General features: G+C 42.6%; 1 protein-coding gene across 1 annotated transcript in view; it reads right to left on the bottom strand.

Moving 5' to 3' along the window:
* RNASET2 (ribonuclease T2) overlaps window positions 1-23,513 on the bottom strand; it is a 262,828-nt gene that overhangs the window by 164,028 nt on the left and 75,287 nt on the right. The window contains exon 4 of the mRNA XM_056563618.1: window positions 20,959-21,019. Coding sequence (XP_056419593.1) covers window positions 20,959-21,019 — 61 coding nt within the window. The remainder of the gene's footprint in view (window positions 1-20,958; window positions 21,020-23,513) is intronic.

Raw genomic sequence — 23,513 nt, 5'->3', positions numbered from 1 at the left:
ATTCTGTAGGTTCATACGATTAAAATGATACCCTACTTATATAGGTTTGATTTTTTATTACTTCGGAAAAAAAATCATAACTACATGCAGGAAAATGTATACGTTTAAAATGGTCATCTTCTGACCCCTATAACTTTTTTAGTGTTTCACATACGGGGCGGTATGATGGCTAATTTTTTGCGCCGTGATCTGAAGTTTTTATCAGTACCATTTTTGTTTCGATCAGAGTTTTTGATCGCTTTTTATTCATTTTTATTGCTTTTTTAAGTTTAAATTTAAGATTTATATTAGATTCCAAAATTTAATGTCCCGGTGTATGACCACAAAACCCAATCTAACAAGGAGTCATATGGCGGCACAATGACAGAGCCTAGAGGTGGCAGCAGTATGAGGAGACCATAATCTGGTAGAATGACAAAGCCTGGAATTGGCGGCAGCAAGAGGAGACCATATAGTGGCTGAATGACACAGCCTGGAGTTAGCAGCAGCATGAGGAGACCATAGGGCCTCACAATCCCTAAGATTAAAAGAAGAATTTTCAAATTTAAAATTGAAGATTTATGGTAGCTAGTCCTACTATAACATTTTTTAGGTAATGTCCCAGGCCCAGCAGCATCAGTATACCATATAGTGGCTTAATCTTCAACAGTTTCAACTCTCCATATGGATCATATGCCAGCGCAAAAGGATTCCAGTCAGTAGTAAGGAATATATATTATTCAGATGATTAATAAGAACGCGTTTCAACACCAGGACTAGCGTCTTCATCAGGTTCATATATCATATATGAACCTGATGAAGACGCTAGTCCTGGCGCTGAAACGCGTTGTTCTTAACAGCAGCAGCATCAGGAGTCCAAAAAGTGACCCGGTGATAGAGTGGTGCGGTGGGTGGCAATACCAGTACCCAGTGACGAAGGTGGGTAAAAAAAGGTGTGCGACTGTGACTCTTTTCTCCAAGGCAAACCATGTGAAGAACAGCATGACACCACCGTGGCCTGCACACATGGTATGCTAAAGGTGCACTGAGACTTGTCTGTGCAGTGGAGGCTGAGAACACTGTGGAGGATTAGGAGGCGGAGTCGCACAACTTCACAGGACCAACAGCCTGAGAGCGTCAAGGAAACGGCGTGACCTGTCCAAGTTGGTGTTATGGCTGTGTAGGAAACACATTCAACCAGCTCCTGACATCGGTGCTGCCGTGCACTTTTGTACACACCAACAGACTCGGGGACTGGCCCACCTTCTCTTCCACAAAATTCTGCAGGTACTGCCTTCTTCGCAAAGAGTTGACGGCTTGGGACTCTCCACCTCGGCTCGGCACAAGCCATTAATTCTCTGAAACGTGCAGAGTCCACCCCTTGAAAAGGGAGGGACTGCAGCACCAGCAACTTGGACAGGAGAACATTCAGCTTCTGCGCCATTGGATGAGTGGGCGCATACTGTTGTATCTTGGAAATGGCTTTGCTGATGGATTGCTGACAGAAGTACTGACTAAAAGTAGGAGGAGCAGGAGCATCAGGAGCGACAGAAGGAGGGTATGACACACAGCTCCCTTCGACTGAGGTGGTGGAGACTTAGCTGGCTGAAAGAGGGAGTGGCGTGCCAATGGGTGATGCAGCAGGCTGGACCACCACATCGGCGCCACGGTTCTCCCAAGCCACTTTATGGTGGCGCAGCATATGTTGACACAGGGCCGTGGTGCCAACATTGGGACCCTGGCCACACTTCACCTTCTGTCGACACATCCTACTTGTGTGTATGTTAACCTCCTCCGGATGCTTGATGAAAAACTGCCACACCATCGAGTAGCCTATTTTCCCACCAACACTAATTGACTGCCACTGTTGCCATCTCCAGGAACCCCTGTTCCACAACCTCCTGGGAAGGTAGGCTGCTGCGAAGCAGGTGGTCTCCCCCGGGTACATTTGGCTCCAGAATTTCCACTTCTGCCACCATGCTGACTGCCAACCATGCTACCACCTTGCTGGCACAGCTGCTGCCTCACGGTCAACCTGCAACCCTCTTCTCCTGATGATGAAGAAGCCCCTTCTGCACCTGGCTCCCAATTGCGATCGGCTTCATCATAATCATCAACAAGTGTCTGCAGGTCACTGATGTCCTCCTCTGGTTCCTCAACAGTGTCTGCTTCAGGACCCTGAATGCTGGCAACACCACCTCCCACGCCACGCTCCTCATCACTACTTCCCGGCCTAGTGGAGGAAGCAGCGGATCTCTCTTCCACTTCTTGGCTGGGTAGTAGCTGCTGACTGTCCTCTATTATATCATCCTCACTGAATAGTGGAGCTGAACACACAGCATAATATACCGTATTTATCGGCGTATAACACGCACTGGTGTATAACACGTACCCCCATTTTAAAAGGGAAATTTAAAGGGTACCTCTCATCAAAGAAACTTTTGATATATTTTAGATTAATGAATGTTGAATAACTTTCCAATAGCATGTTAATGAAAAATATGCTTCTTTCTATTGTATTTTTCCCGATCAGTCCTGTCAGCAAGCATTTCTGACTCATGCTGGAGTCCTAAACACTCAGAGCTGCCAGCCTGCTTTGTTCACAGACCCGTCATAGACCACCACTAGCCATGCAGACATTAAGCCTTTAGTGCCTCCCCCACCATCATTTCCCCCTGTCTCATTATCCCCCCACCCTGTCTCATCATGTCCCCCATCATTCCCCCCTCATAATCCCCACACCCAGTCTCATCATGTCCCCATCATTCCCCCCTCATCATCCCCCCCACCCTGTCTCATCATGTCCCCCATCATTCCCCCCTCATCATCCCCCCCACCCTGTCTCATCATGTCCCCATCATTCCCCCCCTCATCATCCCCCCCACCCTGTCTCATCATGTAACCCATCATTCCCCCCTCATCATCCCCCCCACCCTGTCTCATCATGTCCCCCATCATTCCCCCCACCCTGTATCATCCCCCCTCATAATTTCCCAGTCTCATCCCCCCCCTCATCATTTCCCCGTCTCATCCCACCATCATTCTCCCCCCTCATCATTCCCCCCTGTCTCATCCCCCCAGTCTCATCATCCCCCCATCATGTTCCTCCTATGGCATCCAGTGGTCTTCAACCTGCGGACCTCCAGATGTTGTTAAACTACAACTCCCAGCATGCCCGGACAGCCAACTGCTGTCCGGGCATGCTGGTAGTTTTAGCTTTGCAACATCTGGAGGTCCGCAGGTTGAAGACCACTCTTCCCCTTTCCTTACTTGTCTGCGCTTCGGCTGTCTTGCGGGGTCAGTGAAGCAGATGAGTTACGTCCTCTCCCGGCTTCTCTGTGCGGCAAGTCACTTTTCGGCGGAGACTACAGGAAATGAAAAGTGACGTGAGTGATGCCGGGAGAGGACGTAACTCATCTGCTTCACTGACCCCGCAAGACAGTGAAAAAAAAAAAGACGCGGGAGAAAACAAGTGACAGTGCGGGGAGGAGACGTCACTGGTCACTGATTTAACCCCTTAAGGACCAAGGACATACTGGTACGTCCTTGGTCCTGTCCTTGGTCCTGCTCCCGTGATATAACGCGGGGTTACGGTAACCCCGCATCATATCACGGCGGGCCCGGCGTCATAGTGAAGCCGGGACCCGCCTCTAATAGCGTGCAGCGCCGATTGCGGCGCCGCGAGCTATTAACCCCTTAGCCGCGCGCTCAGAGCTGAGCTAAAAGCGAAAGTGAAAGCTGCCGGTTAACTCAGTGGGCTGTTCGGGATAGCCGCAGCGAAATCGCGGCATCCCGAACAGCTGACAGGACAGCGGGAGGGCCCCTACCTGCCTCCTCGCTGTCCGATCGCCGAATGACTGCTCAGTGCCTGAGATCCAGGCATGAGCAGTCATGAAGCAGAATCATCGATCACTGGTTTCCTATGAGAAACCAGTGATCAATGATAAAGATCAGTGTGTGCAGTGTTATAGGTCCCTATGGGAGCTATAACACTGCAAAAAAAAAAAAAGTGAAAAAAAAAGTGAATGAATATCATTTAACCCCTCCCCTATTAAAAGTTTGTATCACCCCCCTTTTCCCATAAAAAAAAAAAACATGGTGTAAATAAAAATAAACATATATGGTATCACCGCGTGCGGAAATGTCCGAATTATAAAAATATATCATTAATTAAACCGCACGGTCAATGGCGTGCATGCAAAAAAATTCCAAAGTCCAAAATAGTGCATTTTTGGTCACTTTTTATATAATTTAAAAATGAATAAAAAGCGATAAATAAGTCCTATCCATGCAAAAATGGTACAGTTAAAAACTTCAGATCACGGTGCAAAAATGAGCCCTCATACCGCCCCATACACGGAAAAATAAAAAAGTTATAGGGGTCAGAAGATGACAATTTTAAACGTATTAATTTTCCTGCATGTAGTTATGATTTTTTCCAGAAGTACGACAAAATCAAACCTATATAAGTAGGGTATCATTTTAATTGTATGGAAATACAGAATAAAGATAAGGTGTCATTTTTACTGAAAAATGTACTACGTAGAAACGGAAGCCCCCAAAATTTACAAAACTGCGTTTTTTTTCAATTTTGTCGCACAATGATTTTTTTTTCCGTTTCACCGTAGATTTTTGGGCAAAATGACTGATGTCATTACAAAGTAGAATTGGTGGCGCAAAAAATAAACCATCATATGGATTTTTACGTGCAAAATTGAAAGAGTTATGATTTTTTAAAGGCAAGGAGCAAAAAACGAAAATGCAAGAACGGAAAAACCCCTGGTCCTTAAGGGGTTAAAGTGGCCACGGCCGTGCTGTTAATACTTAACAAGCAGACGCTGTTGTGGCCGCTTTAAATCAGTGACCAGAAGATTTATCGGCGTATAACACGCAGGCAGACATTTTGCCTTAAATTTAAGTTTTAAAAGTGCATGTTATACGCCGATAAATACGGTACTTTAGAGAAGGGAACAGCATAGGACAGAGGCAATGGGAGGACAGGGACCGCTCCCGGGCCATGCCAACTGAGGGTTGTGTCTGAGGAACCCTGGGGGGTATCAGATGTCACTTGTGATGAAGTGGATGACCGTGTTAACCAATCGATGGCGGCAGATGGGTTGCTGGTCGAGACATGACCGCTAGCTGATATCGGTAGATCAGGCCTCTCGATGTGACTCCTGCTGCTACTCGCCTAGTAGTCTGCTGCAACCCCTGCCTGCACCTGATGAATTAAGGCCTTCGCCACTCTGCATGTCCTGGCACTTCTCTGCCTGACATACTTAGGGGGAGATTTATCAAAGGATTTAGACTGGTTTTTTCCTATATAAATTTGTCGCACAGAAAGTCGCAGTCTAAATATGTGCGACTTTTCTGTGACTTTTGCTGTAGAGAATTTTTCTAACATGATGAATGCAAGTCTATTTTAGACAGAAATGCATTGGTGCTGAATTAATCAAATGCGACTTTTGTGCGACAAGTTGCATCTGCCCAAAATACGCTGAAATGTCAGACCATGTTGGAGCAGGTCTAAATGCAGTTTAAGCTGTAGAAACTGAAGTCTGAGCACAGAATTTATCAATAGACAGGAGACTACCACATACGCTGGTCTATAAGCATACCCAGAATAGACTAAATTAGTAAATGCCCCCCTTAGTGCGTATATGAGGGGAGTACAATACGCTTCACTATGCTTAAAACAGTATTTGTCTAGAACTGCAGCAGGTGTGCACTTTTGGCTGTCCTTTTACAGTATTTTCAGTCTCAAATTCCAGGATTTCACACGCAGTCTGCAAGCGTGAAACATCCCTTTGTCTTTGTTTATATTAACTATTTTATTGTTTAACCCTTAAAGGGGTTTTCCCTTTTTTTTTGCACTTTGTTTTTTTTCCTCCCCACCTTCTAAAATCATAACACTTTCAGTCATAACAGACCTATATGACCTATATGCTCTTTAAAGAAGGCATGAAGTGGTAGCTGACTAGACCCACACATATTGGAGGCATTCGGCACTAGAAAAACCCTGTTTTGTGTCTAATTCATTGGTTTCATTTTGTGACAAATAATGCTTTTTTTTTTTATGGTGAGCAATGTCACCAAACAATTCAAGTTGTGTAAAGTACCGTATCAATAAAAAAAACTTGAATGGGTACTAAAGGAACAGGTTTTAACTCACGTTTCTTGTCGGGTTTGAATTGTCACATCATTGAGGAACAGGCAGGGAAAGCGAAACATATTGAGGTCATGGGTATTGAGCGCATCCCTCAGCCGTGAGGAGAGGTTGACTGGTTCCGCGCTTATTCATGAATAAGGCATTCTGGATCCTGCCGTTGGATTCCTGCCATCCACCGGGTCTCAACTTTTACAGTGACCTGTCCTATGTGTATTGATTTATGGTTGCATAATCATTTCCGATCATGTTTGCGTTTTTTGCCCTTCATGTGTCCTGGTTATGAATAATTATTTAGGTATGTAATGTATACAATATCATGAAGTGAATCTATTTGTGCATCTGTTCAAATCATTTAATTTATATAATGCATATTATATTTGTTTCTATATAAGAATATACACTATATTTAATGTTTATTAATATTGAAAATGGCAATGCTTATGTGACTTCGGGTATCTCTTGTTATGGGTTAAAATTGAGACGTTCCCATCTCCTCCCAGGATGTGACATTATTTGACAGCTCACGAGATGTGTTCTACATATAGAATTTTTGTTGGTATCACATTTGTTTTAGAACGAGTATGATGTCTATCTATACCTTGCCATGACTAAGAACCAATTGGTTCTAAACACGTCAGCGTTTCTGTGACTTTTTATATATCTTTATGTTTTGGATTTTTTTTTCAAGGTCTTTTAGATGACCTATTAAACTTTGGATTTGAAAATTTTTCAATAAGAACTGGACATTATTTACTGTTTACTCTGTCTCTAACCGAGAAATGGCTTGGCCATTTATCTAATGCAGTGTTTCCCAACCAGGGTGCCTCCAGGTGGAGCAAAACTACAACTCTCAACATGCCTGGACAGCCAAAAGCTGCCAAATGCTGTAAAGGCATGCAGGGAGTTTTAGTTTTGCAACATCTGGAGGCACCCTGGTTGGGAAACACTAATGCTTCCAGATTTCATATAAGAGTGCTCAGAAATAGAACATCTTCAAAGCGGTGAGCTGGCTAATCTGTTTTCTTTGTTCTATATAAAATTTATAGATATCACTATTGCATGCATTAACATTTCTGTATTGATTGTACCTATTAATATACCAACTGCATATATGTTGTTATATACTGTTTATGTCTATACTGCCACCTGGAGTTCAATTTTGAATACTGTTGTGTACTAGGGCAAAATTAAATATTGCTGTAACAATTTTCCTATCCTCCAAATCTCAAAGAATAATAGAGGTTTTTATTGTGTCAACCTCTGAGGATCTTGTAGAAGCACACTGCAGTAGGAGTTTACAGGACAATGGACACTTGAAGAAGCACACTGCAAAAGAAATGGCTAGAGTAATGGACACTATTAGGGGCACACCACAGGAGAAGTATACAGAAAAGTAGGAACTGTGTATAGGTGCAAATATGTAAGGTGCACAACATGTCTCAACCAGCCCCCTGACACACACTGTCAGGAATTAGCAGCATTCCAACAGCCAAGAAGAGAGGAGTCCAGAGGAGAGAGAGACAGAGGGGAGTCCAATTCACAGGGTCATGTGGCAGAAGTATAGTGACAGGGAGAGAACCCCAATTACAATATTTTAGGGTAAATCATAGAAAGCTAACTCTGGCAGCATGAAACTAAAGATATACTCCCCTTAATTTCAATGTACTTAACCCCTTAACGATGCAGGACGTAAATGTACGCCCTGGTGAGCTGGTACTTAACGCACCAGGACGTACATTTATGTCCTATGCATAACCGTGAGCATCGCAGCGATGCTCTTGTCATGCGCGGAAGGTCCCGGCTGCTGATAGAAGCCAGGGACCCGCCCGTAATGGCAGACATCCGCGATCGCGCGGATGTCCACCATTAACCCCTCAGATGCAGCGATCAATACAGATCACGGCATCTGCAGCGTTGCGGACACTTAAATGGATGATCGGATCGCCCGCTGCGCTACCGCAGCGATCCGATCGTCCAGCATGGCAGCCGGAGGTCCCCTCACCTGCCTCCGCTGCCTTCCACGGGTCTTTTGCTCTGGTCTGCGATCGAGCAGACCAGAGCAGAAGATGATCTATAATACTGATCAGTGCTATGTCCTATGCATAGCACTGAACAGTATTAGCAAGCGAATGATTGCTATAAAAAGTCCCCAATGGGGACTATTGAAGTGTAAAAAAAAAAAAAAAAAGTTACAAAAAAAAAGGAAAGTGAAAAACCCCCTCCCCCAATAAAAACGTAAATTGTCCCATTTTCCCCCCAAAAAAGTGTAAAAAAAAATATTTGATAGACATATTTGGTATCGCCGCGTGCGTAAATATCCCAACTATGAAAATAAAATGTTAATGATACCGTACGGTGAACGGCGTGAACGTAAAAAAAAAAGTCCAAAATAGCTGCTTTTTTTTATAACATTTTATTACCAAAATTTTTTTATAAAAAAAAGTGTTAAAAGTTTTGTATAAGCAAATACGGAATAAAAAGTACAGATTACAGCGCAAAAAAATGAAAACTCATACCGCCGCTTCTATGGAAAAATGAAAAAGGTTATAGGTCTTCAAAATAGGGGGATTTTAAACGTACTAATTTGGTTAAACAGTTTGCGATTTTTTTAAGCGCAACAGTAATAGAAAAGTACGTTATCATGGGTATCATTTTAATCGTATTGACCCAAAGAATAAAGAACACGTCATTTTTACTGTACATTGTACGGCGTGAAAACGGAACCTTCCAAAATTTGCTTAATTGCGGTTTTCTTTTTAATTTCCCCACACAAATAGTATTTTTTTGGTTGCGCCATACATTCTATGGTAAAGTGAGTGATGGCATTACAACGGACAACTGGTCGCACAAAAAACAAGCCCTCATACTAGTCTGTGGATGAAAATATAAAAGTTATGATTTTTTGAAGGCGAGGAGGAAAAAACAAAAACGATTGCCAACGTAAAAATAAAATTGTCTGAGTCCTTAAGGCCCAAATGGGCTGAGTCCTTAACCCCTTAAGGACCAGGCCATTTTACACCTTAGGACCAGAGCGTTTTTGAACATCTGACCACTGTCACTTTAAGCATTAATAACTCTGGGATGCTTTTACCTATCATTCTGATTCCGAGATTGTTTTTTCGAGACATATTCTACTTTAGGTTATTGGTAAAATTTTGTCGATACTTGCATCGTTTCTTAGTGAAAAATTCCAAAATTTGATGAAAAAATTGTAAATTTTGCATTTTTCTAACTTTGAAGCTCTCTGCTTGTAAGGAAAATGGATATTCCAAATAATTTATTTTTTATTCACATATACAATATGTCTACTTTATGTTTGCATCATAAAATTGACATGTTTTTACTTTTGGAAGACACCAGAGGGCTTCAAAGTTCAGCAGCAATTTTCCAATTTTTCACAAAATTTCCAAAATCACCATTTTTCAGGGACCAGTTCAGGTTTGAAGTGGATTTGAAGGGTCTTCATCTTAGAAATACCCCAAAAATGACCCCATTATAAAAACTGCAATCCCCCCCAAAGTATTCAAAATGACATTCAGTCAGCATTTTAACCCTTTAGGTGTTTCACAGGAATAGCAGCAAAGTGAAGGAGAAAATTCACAATCTTAATTTTTTACACTCACATGTTCTTGTAAACCCAATTTTTGAATTTTTACAAGGGGTAAAAGGAGAAAATGTATAGTTAGATTTGTAGCCCTATTTCTCTCGAGTAAGCACATTCCTCATGTCTATGTAAAGTGTTCGGCGGGCGCAGTAGAGGGCTCAGAAGCGAAGGAGCGACAAAGGGATTTTGGAGAGTACGTTTTTCTGAAATGGTTTTTGGGGGCATGTTGCATTTAGGAAGCCCCACTACGGGCGAACTACAATGCTCAGAAGAGAAGGAGTGATATTTGGCTTTTTGAGAGCAAATTTTGCTCGGGGGCATGTCGCATTTAGGAAGCCCCTATGGTGCCAGGACAGCAAAAAATACCCACATGGCATACCATTTTGGAAACTAGACCCCTTGAGTAACATAACAAGGAATAAAGTGAGCCTTAATACCCCACAGGGGTTTCGCGACTTTTGCATACGTTAAAAAAAAAATTCACTAAAATGTGTGTTTCCCCCCCAAATTTCACATTTTTGCAAGGGTTAATAGCAGAAAATACCCCCCAAAATTTGTAACCCCATCTCTTCCGAGTATGGAGGTACCCCATAAGTTGACCTGAAGCGCACTACGGGCGAACTACAATGCTCAGAAGAGGAGTCATATTTGGCTTTTTGAGAGCAAATTTTGCTCGGGGGGCATGTCGCATTTAGGAAGCCCCTATGGTGCCAGGACAGCAAAATAACCCCCACATGGCATACCATTTTGGAAACTAGACCCCTTGAGGAACGTAACAAGGGGTACAGTGAGCATGTACCCCCCCACTTGTGTCTGTCAGATCTTTGGAACAGTGGGCTGTACAAAATTTTTAATTTGCACAGCCCACTGTTCCAAAGATCTGTCAGACACCAGTGGGGTGTAAATTCTCACTGCACCCCTCATTACATTCCGTTAGGGGTGTAGTTTCCGAAATGGGGTCACATGTGTTTTTTTTTTGCGTTTGTCAAAACCGCTGTAACAATCAGCCACCCCTGTGAAATTTACCTCAAATGTACATGGTGCACTCTCCATTCTAGACCTTGTTGTGCGCCCCCAGAGCACTTTGCGCCCACATATGGGGTATCTCCATAGTCGGGAGAAACTTCATTACAAATTTTGGGGGGCATTTTTCCCTTTTACCTCTTGTCAAAATGAAAAGTATGGGGCAACACCAGCATGTTAGTGTAAAAAATTTATTTTTTTACACTAACATGCTGGTGTAGACCCCAACTTCACCTTTTCATAAGGGGTGAAAGGAGAAAAAGCCCCCCAAAATTTGTTAGGCAATTTCTCCCGAGAACGGCGATACCCCATATGTGGCCCTAAACTGTTGCCTTGAAATACGACAGGGCTCCAAAGTGAGAGCACCATGCGCATTTGAGGCCTGAATTAGGGATTTGCATAGGGAAGGACATAGGGGTATTCTACGCCAGTGATTCCCAAACAGGGTGCCTCCAGCTGTTGCAAAACTCCCAGCATGCCTGGACAGTCAACGGCTGTACGGCAATACTGGGAGTTGTTGTTTTGCAACAGCTGGAGGCTCCATTTTGAAAACCGTGGCATACCAGACGTTTTTCATTTTTATTGGGGAGGGGAGGGGGGCTGTGTAGGGGTATGTGTATATGTAGTGTTTTTTACTTTTTATTTTATTTTGTGTTAGTGTAGTGTAGTGTTTTTAGGGTACAGTCACACGGGCGGGGGGTTACAGCGAGTTTCCCGCTGCGAGTTTGAGCTGCCGCGCAAAATGTGCTGCATCGCAAACTTGCAGCCTGATACTCACTGCAAGCCCCCTGCCCATGTGAATGTACCCTGTTCATTCACAGGGGGGGAACCTCCAGCTGTTGCAAAACTACAACTCCCAGCATGTACAGTCTATCAGTGCATGCTGGTAGTTATAGTTTTGCAACAGCTGGAGGCACACAGGTTGGGAAACACTGAGTTAGGAAACAGACAATGTTTCCCAACCGGTGTGCCTCCAGTTGTTGCAAAACCACTACTCCCAAACATTCTCAGGCATGCTGGAAGTAGTAGTTCGGCAACATCTTTAGAGCCAGATGTTGCCGAACTACAACTCCCAGCATGCTTGGAGTTGTAGTTTTGCAACATCTGGAGGACTACAGTTTGCAGACCACTAATACAGTGGTTCCCAATCTGAGCCCTTCCAGATGTTACAGAATTACAACTCCCAGCATGCCTGGACAGTAAGGGCATGCTGAGGATGTGTAGTTTTGCAACATCTGGAAGGGCACAGTGGTCTCCAAACTGTGGACCTCCAGATGCCAAGGGCTGTCTGGGCATTGTGGGAGTTGTAGTATACAGGGTCCCAATACAGCAATGCATGTCGCTTTACGGCGACGTGCATTGCTGTAAAGGGCCCGACCGCGGCTCAAGATCTACTCACCTGTCGCCGCCGCCGTCTTCATCGCCGGGATCTGGGTCTTCAGGGACGAGGTAAGTACCGGGGACAGGCCCCAGCACTCCCCCGTCCCCCGCCGTGTCCCCCGGTCTTCCTCCCGTCCTCTCCGGACTTCCAGGGGCCGGGCAGGGTGGGAGGAAGTAACCGCGCCCCCCCCCCCCTGCGATTGGTCGGTTAACTAACCGACGGATTGCAGGGAATAGGAGGAGGTGGCAGGTTTGCCAGCTCGCTCCTATACGTTAGCATGGTCCTGGTTGTCTGTGACAGCCGGGATCATGCAAAATTACCGGGCGGTCGGGTCCCAGAGATCCGATCAGCCCGGTATCGCAAGGGCGATTTCATTTGCGATTTGCGGCGATCGCCGACATGGGGGGCCTACATGGCCCCCCTCTGTGTTTGCCCTGGATGCCTGCTGAAGCATTTCAGCAGGCATCCGGTTCCGATCTCTGCCCGGCGAGCGTCAGGGACCGGAAAACGCCATGACGTTGTGGAACGTCATTGGTCCTTAAAGCCCAGGGTGCCATAACGTTCCACAAAGTCATTGGTCCTTAAGAGGTTAAGGGGTTAAAGTGTACCTGTACATTCAAAAGGAAAAAATGCATGGTTTTATTAAATTAACCCTTTAGAGTGCTAAAACACTTTTACGGCTGATCCTAAACTTGTGACAGTCCCCTCCATGGTGCACAGCTATATCTCATTCTCTCTATTTCAGTGGATAGGACCAGAACTGGGTTGTTTGCCAGCAGTACTAACACAGCAATTACTCCTCTCTGCCATGCCAAGTTCTCTCACTTAAAAAGATGAAAGAGGCCTGTAAATTTCATCATAGGTATACCTCAACTAAGAGACATAATGAGACAAAAAATCCTTAAAATCACATTGTCTGAATTTTAAAGAACGTATTTGCAAATTATAGTGGAAAATAAGTGTTTGGTCAATAACAAAAGTTAATCTCAGTACTTTGTTATATACCCTTTGTTGGCAATGACAGAGGTCAAATGTGTTCTATAAGTCTTCAAAAGGTTTTCTCACACTGTTGCTGGTATTTTGGCCCATTCCTCCATGCAGATCTCCTCTAGAGCAGTTATGTTTTGGGGCGGTCGCTGGGAAACACTGACTTTCAACTACCTCCAAAGGTTTTCTATGGCGTTGAGATCTGGAGAATGGCTAGGCCACTCAAGGACCTTGAAATGCTTCACACAAAGCCACTCCTTTGTTGCCTGGGCGGTGTGTTTGGGATCATTGTCAAGCTGATAGACCCAGCCACGTTTTATCGTCAATGCCCTTGCTGATGGAAGGAGGTTTTCACTCAAAATCTCATGATACATATCCCCATTCATTCTTTCCTTTACACGGGTCAGTCATCCTGGTCCCTTTGCTGAAAAACAGCCCAAAAGCATGATATTTCCACCCCAATGCTTCACAGTACAGAATAGCATGCAATGTCAGGCTGCTGCTTCCAAAGCCAGCAGGATATTGTCATGTATCAAAAGAGGCATGGACTCAAGGGACAGGGATATAATACTCCCCCTTTATAAAGCTTTTGTACGGCCTCACCTGGAATATGCTGTTCAGTTTTGGTCACCTGTACATAAAAGGGACACTGTGGAGCTGGAAAGGGTGCAGAGACGTGCTACTAAACTAATATGGGGCATGGAACATCTTAACTATGAGGAGCAATTAAAGGAAAACAATTGTTTAGTCTTGAGAAGAGACGTTTAAGGGGGTATATGATAAACGTATATAAGTATATAAATGGCCCATACAAAAAATATGGAGAAAAACTGTTCCAGGTTAAACCCCCCCAAAGGACGAGGGGGCACTCCCTCCGTCTAGAGAAGAAAAGGTTTAGTCTAAAGGGGCGACACGCCTTCTTTACCATAAGGACTGTGAATTTATGGAACAGTCTACCTCAGGAACTGGTCACAGCAGGAACAATTAATAGCTTTAAAACAGGGTTAGATACATTCCTGGAACAAAATAACATTAATGCTTATGCAGAATTATAAAACTACATCCCTTCCCCTTATCCCCTTACACCCTTCCCTTCAATTCCCTGGTTGGACTTGATAGACGTATGTCTTCTTTCAACCATACTAACTATGTAACTAACTATGTAACTATGTAACAATAGGTATGGTGTTCTTTGGATGCAACTCGGCATTCTTTCTCCTCCCAACACGACGAGTTAAGTTTTTACCAAAAAGTTTTACTTTGGTTTCATCTGACCATATGACATTCTCCCAGTCGTCTTCTGGATCATCCAAATGCTCTCTAGCAAACTTCAGATGGGCCCGGACATTTACTGGCTTAAGCAGGGGGAAACATCTGGCACTGGTTGATTTGAGTCCCTGGTGGCGTAGTGTGTTACTGATGGTAGCCTTTGTTACTTTGGTCCCAGCTCTCTGCAGGTCATTCACTACTTCGATGCCCCCCCTCCCCCCCCCCCCCGGGTGGTTCTGGGATTTTTGCTCGCCATTCTTGTGATATTTTGACACCCCGGGTGAGATCTTGCGTGGAGCCCCAGACCGAGGGAGATTATCATTGGTCTTGTAGGTCTTCCATTTTCTAATAATTGCTCCCACAGTTGATTTTTTCACATCAGGCTGCTTGCCTATTGCAGATTCAGTCTTCCAGCCTGGTGCAGGTCTACAATTTTGTTTCTGGTGTCAGCTCTTTGTCAGCTCTTTGGTCTTGGCCATAGTGGAGTTTGGAGTGTGACTGTTTGAACTTGTTGTCAGTATAAAAGACACTTGTCCACAATCTCAAACAGGTGCCATTAATACAGGTAACGAGTGGAGGATAGAGAAGACTCTTAAAGAAGTTACAGGGCTGTGAGAGCCAGAAATCTTGCTTGTTTGTAGGTGACCAAATACTTATTTTACCGAGGAATTTACCAATTACTTCATTAGAAATCCTACAATGTGATTTCCTGGATTCTTTACCCCCATTCTGTCTCTCATAGTTAAAGTGTACCTATGAAGAAAATTACAGGCCTCTCTCATCTTTTTAAGTGGGAGAACTTGCACAATTGGTTGCGCACAATACTTTTTTGCCTCACTGTATCTATACATATAAAACTCAATGTGTGTGTATGTATGTGTGTATGTTCCAGCATCACGTCCAAACGGGTAAAGATATTAACATGATATTTGGCACACATGTTCCTTATATGTCAACAACAAACATAGGATAGGTAATTTAACCCTTACTCACCCCCATTTGCCAGGGTCAGGGTTTTTGTTTAAAGTCTCATACAAGTCTATGGGAAATATATGTTACTGCATAACTTCCAAACAACTGGAGATATTTCAATAATACTTGGTCACATGTTACTTATAAGTCCACGTAAGGTATATGATAGTTAATTTAACCCTTAACTACCCCCATTTGTGAGGGTCAGGGTTTTTGTTTTAAGTCCCATGCAAATCAATGGGAAACGTATGCTCCCACATAACTTCTGTACGGCTTGAGATATTTCAATACCTGGTACACATATTACAGGTCGAGTTAGGAGGTCGAGCTAGGAGGTCGAGACAGGAGGATGGGATAGGAGTTCGAGATAGAAGGTCAAGAAAAGAGGACAGGATAGGAGGTCGGGATAGGTGGTCGAGACAGGAGGTCAAGATATGAAAACGGGAAAGGAGGATGAGATATGGGGACGGGATCGGAAGTCGAGATAGGAGGATGGGATAGGAGGACGGGATAGGAGGATGGGATAGGAGGACGGGATATGACAACAATATATGAGGATGGGATACCAAGTCAAAAGCTTCCTCTGTTGATTTTCCTCCACAACAAAGATTAGGAAGGAAAAACCAGGCAACGCCGGGTACTCAGCTAGTATATATAAAACTCAATGGGGGACATTTATCAAAGTTGTCTATGTCCAGCATCAATATAGACCAAACTACAGAGGGTTAGTCTGGTCTATTGTGCACCTAATTTTTCAAATGGCGCACAGCTCTTGATAAATTCTGTGCACAGACTGCATGATCTATGCTTTAGTCTATATTTAAACCTGCTCCAACATGGTCTGACATTTCGGCGTACTTTCAGCCTATGCGACTTGTCGCTGAAAAGTCGCTTTTGATAAATTCAGCACCAATGCATTTTTCAATGCATTTCAGTCTAAAATAGACTTGCATGCATCATGTTCTAAAAATCCTCTAGAGCAAAAGTCGCAGAAAAGTCGCACATATTTAGACTGCGACTTTCTGTGCGACAAATTTAGACAAGAAAAACCAGTCTAAATCCTTTGATAAATCTCCCCCAATGTGTGTATGTATGTGTGTATGTTCCAGTATCACTTCCAAACCGCTGAAGATATTACCATGAAACTTGGTGCACGTTACTTATATGTCAACAACAAACATAGGTTAGGTAATGTAACCCTTACCCACCACAATTTGCGAGAGTTAGGGTTTTTGTTTAACCCCTTAAGGACCGGAGGTTTTTCCGTTTTTGCATTTTCGTTTTTTGCTCCTTGCCTTTAAAAAATCATAACTCTTTCAAATTTACACCTAAAAATCCATATGATGGCTTATTTTTTGCGCCACCAATTCTACTTTGTAATGACATCAGTCATTTTGCCCAAAAATCTATGGTGAAGCGGGAAAAAAAATCATTGTGCGACAAAATTGAAAAAAAAACGCTGTTTTGTAACTTTTGGGGGCTTCCGTTTCTAGGTAGTACATTTTTCGGTAAAAATTACACCTGATATGTATTCTGTAGGTCCATACGATTAAAATGATACCCTACTTATATAGGTTTGATTTTGTCGGACTTCTGGAAAAAATCATAACTACATGCAGGAAAATTAATACGTTTAAAATTGTCATCTTCTGACCCCTATAACTTTTTATTATTTTTCCGTGTATGGGGCGGTATGAGGGCTCATTTTTTGCGCCGTGATCTGAAGTTTTTAACTGTACCATTTTTGCATTGATAGGACTTATTGATCACTTTTTATTCATTTTTAAATGATATAAAAAGTGACCAAAAATGCACTATTTTGGACTTTGGAATTTTTTTGCGCGCACGCCATAGACTGAGCGGTTTAATTAATGATATATTTTTATAATTCGGACATTTCCGCACGCGGTGATACCACATGTTTATTTTTATTTACACTGTTTTTTTTTTTTTTATTGGAAAAGGGGGGTGATTCAAACTTTTAATAGGGGAGGAGTTAAATGATATTTATTCACTTTTTTTTTTCACTTTTTTTTTTGCAGTGTTATAGGTCCCATAGGGACCTATAACACTGCATACAATGATCTTCTATGTTGATCACTGGTTTCTCATAAGAAACCAGTGATCAACGATTCTGCCGCATGACTGCTCATGCCTGGATCTCAGGCACTGAGCAGTCATTCGGCGATCGGACAGCGAGGAGGCAGGAAGGGGCCCTCCCGCTGTCCTGTCAGCTGTTCGGGATGCCGCGATTAGCCGCGGCTATCCCGAACAGCCCGACTGAGCTAGCCGGGAACTTTCACTTTCACTTTTAGCCGCGCGGCTCAGCTCTGAGCGCGCGGCTAAAGGGTTAATAGCGCGCGGCGCCGTGATCGGCGCTGCGCGCTATTAGAGGCGGGTCCCGGCTTCACTATGACGCCGGGCCCGCCATGATATGACGCGGGGTTACTGTGTAACCCCACGTTATATCAGAAGAGCAGGACCAAGGACGTACCGGTACGTCCTTGGTCCTTAATGGGTTAAAGTCCCATGCAAGTCTATGGGAAATATATGTTACTGCATAACTTCCAAACAGCTGGAGATATTTCGATACTACTGGGTCACATGATACCTGTACGTCCACTAAAAATATAGGATAGTTAATTTAACCCTAACCTACCCCCATTTTGGAGGGGCGGGGTTTTTGTTTAATGGAAAACTGTCATCTTTCTCCCCCCACACTAACCAGCAGTACTGGCTGATATACTTGTATGGGACTTAAGACAAAAACACCATCCTTCACATATGGGGGTAGGTTAGCGTTAATTTAACTATTATTTATTTTTATTTGACATATAAGTAACATGTGATCAAGTATTATCGAAATGTCTCCAGCCATACAGAGGTTATGCTGGAACATACATTTCCCATAGAATTGCACTGGACTTTAAAAAGGAAAAGTGTCACCTTTCTCCCCCCGCACTAACCAGCTGTACTGGCCGGTAATGCGGGGGATGCTGATCAGTTTGATGCTTACCGTACCCGGATCCGCCGCGCCATTTGGCCTTAATCTACTATATTCGGTATATGCTAATGAGGTGCTAACTGGCACTCTGATATCAGTGCTGCCTACCAAGCGCCGACAAACTCATCAATATTCCTCAATTTTTATGAGGCGTGCGGCGCTGCGGCAGGCGGCACTGACGTCAGAGTGCCTATTAGCACCTAATTAGCATATACCGAAAATTGAAGATTATGGCCAAATTATGTATGTTCCAGCACAACCTCAGTATGGCTGGAGATATTTCGATAATACTTGATCACGTTACTTATATGTCAAATAAAAATATATAAAAGTTAAATTATCCCTAACCTACCCCCATATGTGAAGGATGGTGTTTTTGTCTTAAGTCCCATACAAGTATATGGGACCTCTGATACCTTACTCCACAAGCTCCGCTCTGCATATCTTGGTTAATGCGTCAATCCGGCTGGCAAGCATTGCATGACTCATCTCGCAAAGACATGCCCACCCTATAAGCTACAACTCTTATTTTCAGGAGGACGGGATATGAGGATTATAAATGAGGATTGGCTATAAGGACAGGATATGGGGTCGGTATATGAGGACGGTATATGAGGACGGGATATGAGGTCAGGATATGAGGACAAGATATGAGATAGGGATATAAGGTCAGGATATGGAGACAGGATATGAGGAAGACATAGGAGATCGGGATATGAGGATGGGATATGAAGTCGGATATGAGGTGGGAATATGGGGAAGGGATATGAGGGAAAGGGATATGGGGAAGGGATATGAGTATGGCATATGATGTTGGGATATGAGGTTGGGATATGGCATATGATGTTGGGATTTGAGGTTGGGATATGGGGACAAGATATTGGGGCGGGATATGGGGACAGGATAGGTCAGGATATGAGGTCGGATAGGAGGTCGGATAGGAGGACGGGATATGAGGACGAGAAATGAGGACGAGAAATGAGGTCACGATACGAGGACAGGATATGAGGTCGGAATATGAGGGGATTTGGGGTCGGGATATGAGGAGAGGATATGGGGTCAGGATTTAAGGATGGGATATGATGACAAAAGATTTCTCCTCTGTTGCTTTTCCTCCCCCACAAGGATTATGTAGGAAAAAAAACAGGCAGCGTCGGGTACTCAGCTAGTAGTGATGATAAAAGTGTTTTAATCTCAACAGTTGGAGAAAGAAAAGAGTGGATGGGCACCACCAAAATAATAATATATTAAATTGGGTGCAAACAGTGACCGAAATATACAACTAAACCTCCAGTAGAAAACAGCTGATCACTATATTCAAATGCACAACCAAATAATGATATATAATATATAACCTTTATTAGGAAACACAACACACAGTTAAAAACACTTAAAAAGATACAATCCTAGGTGGAGGAAAGGGGGGGGCCTGGTGTTTTGAGGCTTATCTTTCCTCCACCTAGGATTGTATCTTTTTAAGTGTTTTTAACTGTGTGTTGTGTTTCTTAATAAAGGTTATATATTATTCATCATTATTTGGTTGTGCATTTGAATATAGTGATCAGCTGTTTTCTACTGGAGGTTTAATCTCAACAGTTGGGCACTATGCCAAAACTTTAGGGCTTTTTTTTCTATGGGCTAAGAAGCAATATTTGGTAAGAGAAGAGATTTACAAATATATTACAGATCACATAAAATGGAGTTAAGTTGTTTGAAATGACATTGACCATTTAATGCATTACTGTTGTTCGAAACAAGTTTTAAACAACTCATTTAACACAAAGCGTTTTCATAATACACTTCATTATAAAAAATGAATCCCTAAAGATATGAAAAAATTGTAAAATTTATTTATTTTTTTTAAAGAAAACGGGCACTAGGGGTCTCTTTAATTTTGCAAACGAACCCTGGTAATCAAGTATTTTTGCTCATAGCAACTAGTTATTTTGACCATTTTCTGAGGGGGAAGTGGGATGTGGTTATCTCCCTACTGTGCTTCAGTGCAGTGTATAATTCAGCTTTCACCTGTGTGGGCTGATCCCCTGTGAGATGCAAACAGCTTGAAGTCTTTTCAGAAAAGAAGCATTTCCATGACCAGCAATACAAGGTGCAAATTATTATTTATATGCAAGATAGTTTCTCTTTGGTCATTTTATGAACTTATTTTTTGTGTGTGTGCACCATATAGGTTCACATAGCTGCATTAGAGTTAAAAACATTTTTTTATCTAATTAAAATTTTTTTTTTAAAAAGCATGCACTTTGGGCACAGCTTTGCACATGTAAAAAAGTTTGTGGTTTGTGCAGGCCTCATGACAGGCGAGGGGGAGGGGGGAGGAAAGGAGAAAGTTTGGCATGGTTCTTAAGAAACACGCCCAGCCTTTATGAGGTCTGCAAGCAGATTGAGAATAGTAATGCATCGATCAAAAGGTATTTTACATATAAAACATGTATATTATTATGCATTCAGGTCTTATGGCACATTACTACACTGACTTGAGCATTTTCATTGTCTTAAAAATAACAGTAACTCTTTGAAATAATCTCTGTTATAAAGATCATGCAACTTACCTTGCATACAGTAACTGGCCACATATGAACCAAAATTAGTTTATTCCAGTCTGTGTGTTTTCTACAACATAAAATAAAGAAGAGAATTTTGTTCAATTAAAAAAATAAAAATAAAAGGGACGTCAATATAAAAAAAATAAATTATAATAAAACACTGACATTATGAAAAAAGTTTTATATTTTGTAGTACTACTGATAAGATGACTTTTTAAATTATACATTTAAAAAAAAAAAAAATTTTACTAAAAAATCTTTTATGCAGACAGGCTTCTCTGTATTTTGCAGCATACTGGATACCGGCCATAAAGTGTGTTGGTATCCAGTATAGGAGTAGTATCACCATTGCACCACTGCAGCCTTCAGCTGTTCATAACTACAACTCCCGTGTTGGGAGTTGTAGTTTAGCAACAGGTGGGGGTAAAATCTTTGTAAAACTCAGCTAGAGCTGTGTATTCTCCAGCTGTGTGCCTCCAGCTCTTGCAAAACTGCAGACAAAGGATATGTGGGCATGCTGGGAGTTAGAGCAGTGTTGCCTTTAGCTGTTGCAAAACTATAACACAGTGCTTTACGAACTCTGCAGCTCCAGCTGTTGCAATGCAAACCTACAGCTCCCAGCATGCTTGCACAGCCAAAGCTTTCTATGATCAGACATTCAGGAATCTGTGAAAGCTGAATGACACACAGTGACAGCTATGTTACATAGTTAGTATGGTTCAAAAAAAGACATACGTCCATCAAGTCCAACCAGGGAATTGAAGTGAAGGGTGTAAGGGGATAAGGGAAAGGGATGTAGTTTTATAATTCTGCATAAGCATTAATGTTATTTTGTTCCAGGAATGTATCTAACCCTGTTTTAAAGCTGTTAATTGTTCCTGCTGTGACCAGTTCCTGAGGTAGACCGTTCCATAAATTCACAGTCCTCACGGTAAAGAAGGCGTGTCGCCCCTTTAGACTAAACCTTTTCTTCTCCAGAAGGAGGGAGTGCCCCCTCGTCCTTTGGGGGGGGGGGTTTAACCTGGAACAGTTTTTCTCCATATTTTTTGTATGGGCCATTTATATACTTATATACATTTATCATATCCCCCCTTAAACGTCTCTTCTCAAGACTAAACAATAGTAACTCCTTTAATTGCTCCTCATAGCTAAGATGTTCCATGCCCCATATTAGTTTAGTCACGCGTCTCTGCACCCTTTCCAACTCCGCAGTGTCCCTTTTATGAACAGGCGACCAAAACTGAACAGCATATTCCAGGTGAGGCCGTACCAATGCTTTATAAAGGGGGAGTATTATGTCCCTGTCCCTTGAGTCCATGCCTCTTTTGATACATGACAATATCCTGCTGGCTTTGGAAGCAGCAGCCTGACATTGCATGCTATTCTGTAGTCTGTGATCTACAAGTACACCCAGATCCTTCTCTACCAGTGACTCTGCCAGTTTAATCCTCCTAAAGACATACGACGCATGCATGTTATTAGTACCCAGATGCATAACTTTACATTTATCCACATTGAACCTCATTTGCCAAGTGGATGCCCAGACACTTAGTCTATCCAAGTCATCTTGTAACTTATGCAAATCCTCTATAGACTGTACCATGCTACAAAGCTTGGTGTCATCTGCAAAGATAGAAACAGAGCTGTTAATACCATACTCTATATCATTGATAAATGATAAATGTTGATTAGCATCCAGCTAGAAAATATATGCATTAAAACTACTGTGCAGTGATTTGCAGACTGAGTCACCGACAGTCAGGGAGAGAGACTGACAAGCCCCCTCCAGAAGGCAAGAACACAAAGCAAGTGAGCAACATATAAATGCTATTTGTTAGGGATATATGGGTCCTAGATACATAGAAATGATATGTACATGATCGGGATTAGGTACTGAGTAACATCACTTTTATTTTTTATTTTTATTTTTTTTGCACTATGACAGGTACGTTTTAAGAGTTCAACTCATTCACCGAAACACAGGCCCTAAATGTAGGTATAGAGCCTTATAATGTTATATCTGCCTTGGATATGCTAATACATCACCACTGGTTGAAATTTGATGTCTGGGACCTGATGATTCCAAGAATGTAGGGACTAAGGTAATTTTTTCCCTATTCCATTTAAAATAATTATATTTTATAACAAATATTCAAACAAAAGATGAACATATACTTTTAAATTTCAAGAGTCTAGAAAGGGGAACCAAATGTCCAAGAATAAGTTGTTTGCTCTGTTGAGGCTTGTCACAGACTTGGAAAGACTCCTCACATGACTGGGCTGTCAAGCGGCATGGGTTTACACTGCTTTGCAAGGATAGGGCAAACAGAAAAGATGGCGGAGCATGTTTTTATGTTAGAGGTAATACGAAAATCCTTGTAAGTAGAATTACAAAAAGAAACAAACAACGAAAAGATCATTTTTGGTGTAATCTATAGACCCCCTAACAATACTGAGGAGATAGAGGTCAATTGCATACACAAAAAGAGAGGGCTGCATGGATGGGTACAGTGGTAATAATGGGAGATTTTAACTAGATAGATATTAATTGGGTACAAGGT

The sequence above is a fragment of the Hyla sarda genome, chromosome 3, assembly GCF_029499605.1.
Source record: "Hyla sarda isolate aHylSar1 chromosome 3, aHylSar1.hap1, whole genome shotgun sequence".
Lineage (NCBI taxonomy): Eukaryota > Metazoa > Chordata > Amphibia > Anura > Hylidae > Hyla > Hyla sarda.
This window is presented reverse-complemented; position numbering and strand designations above follow the sequence as displayed.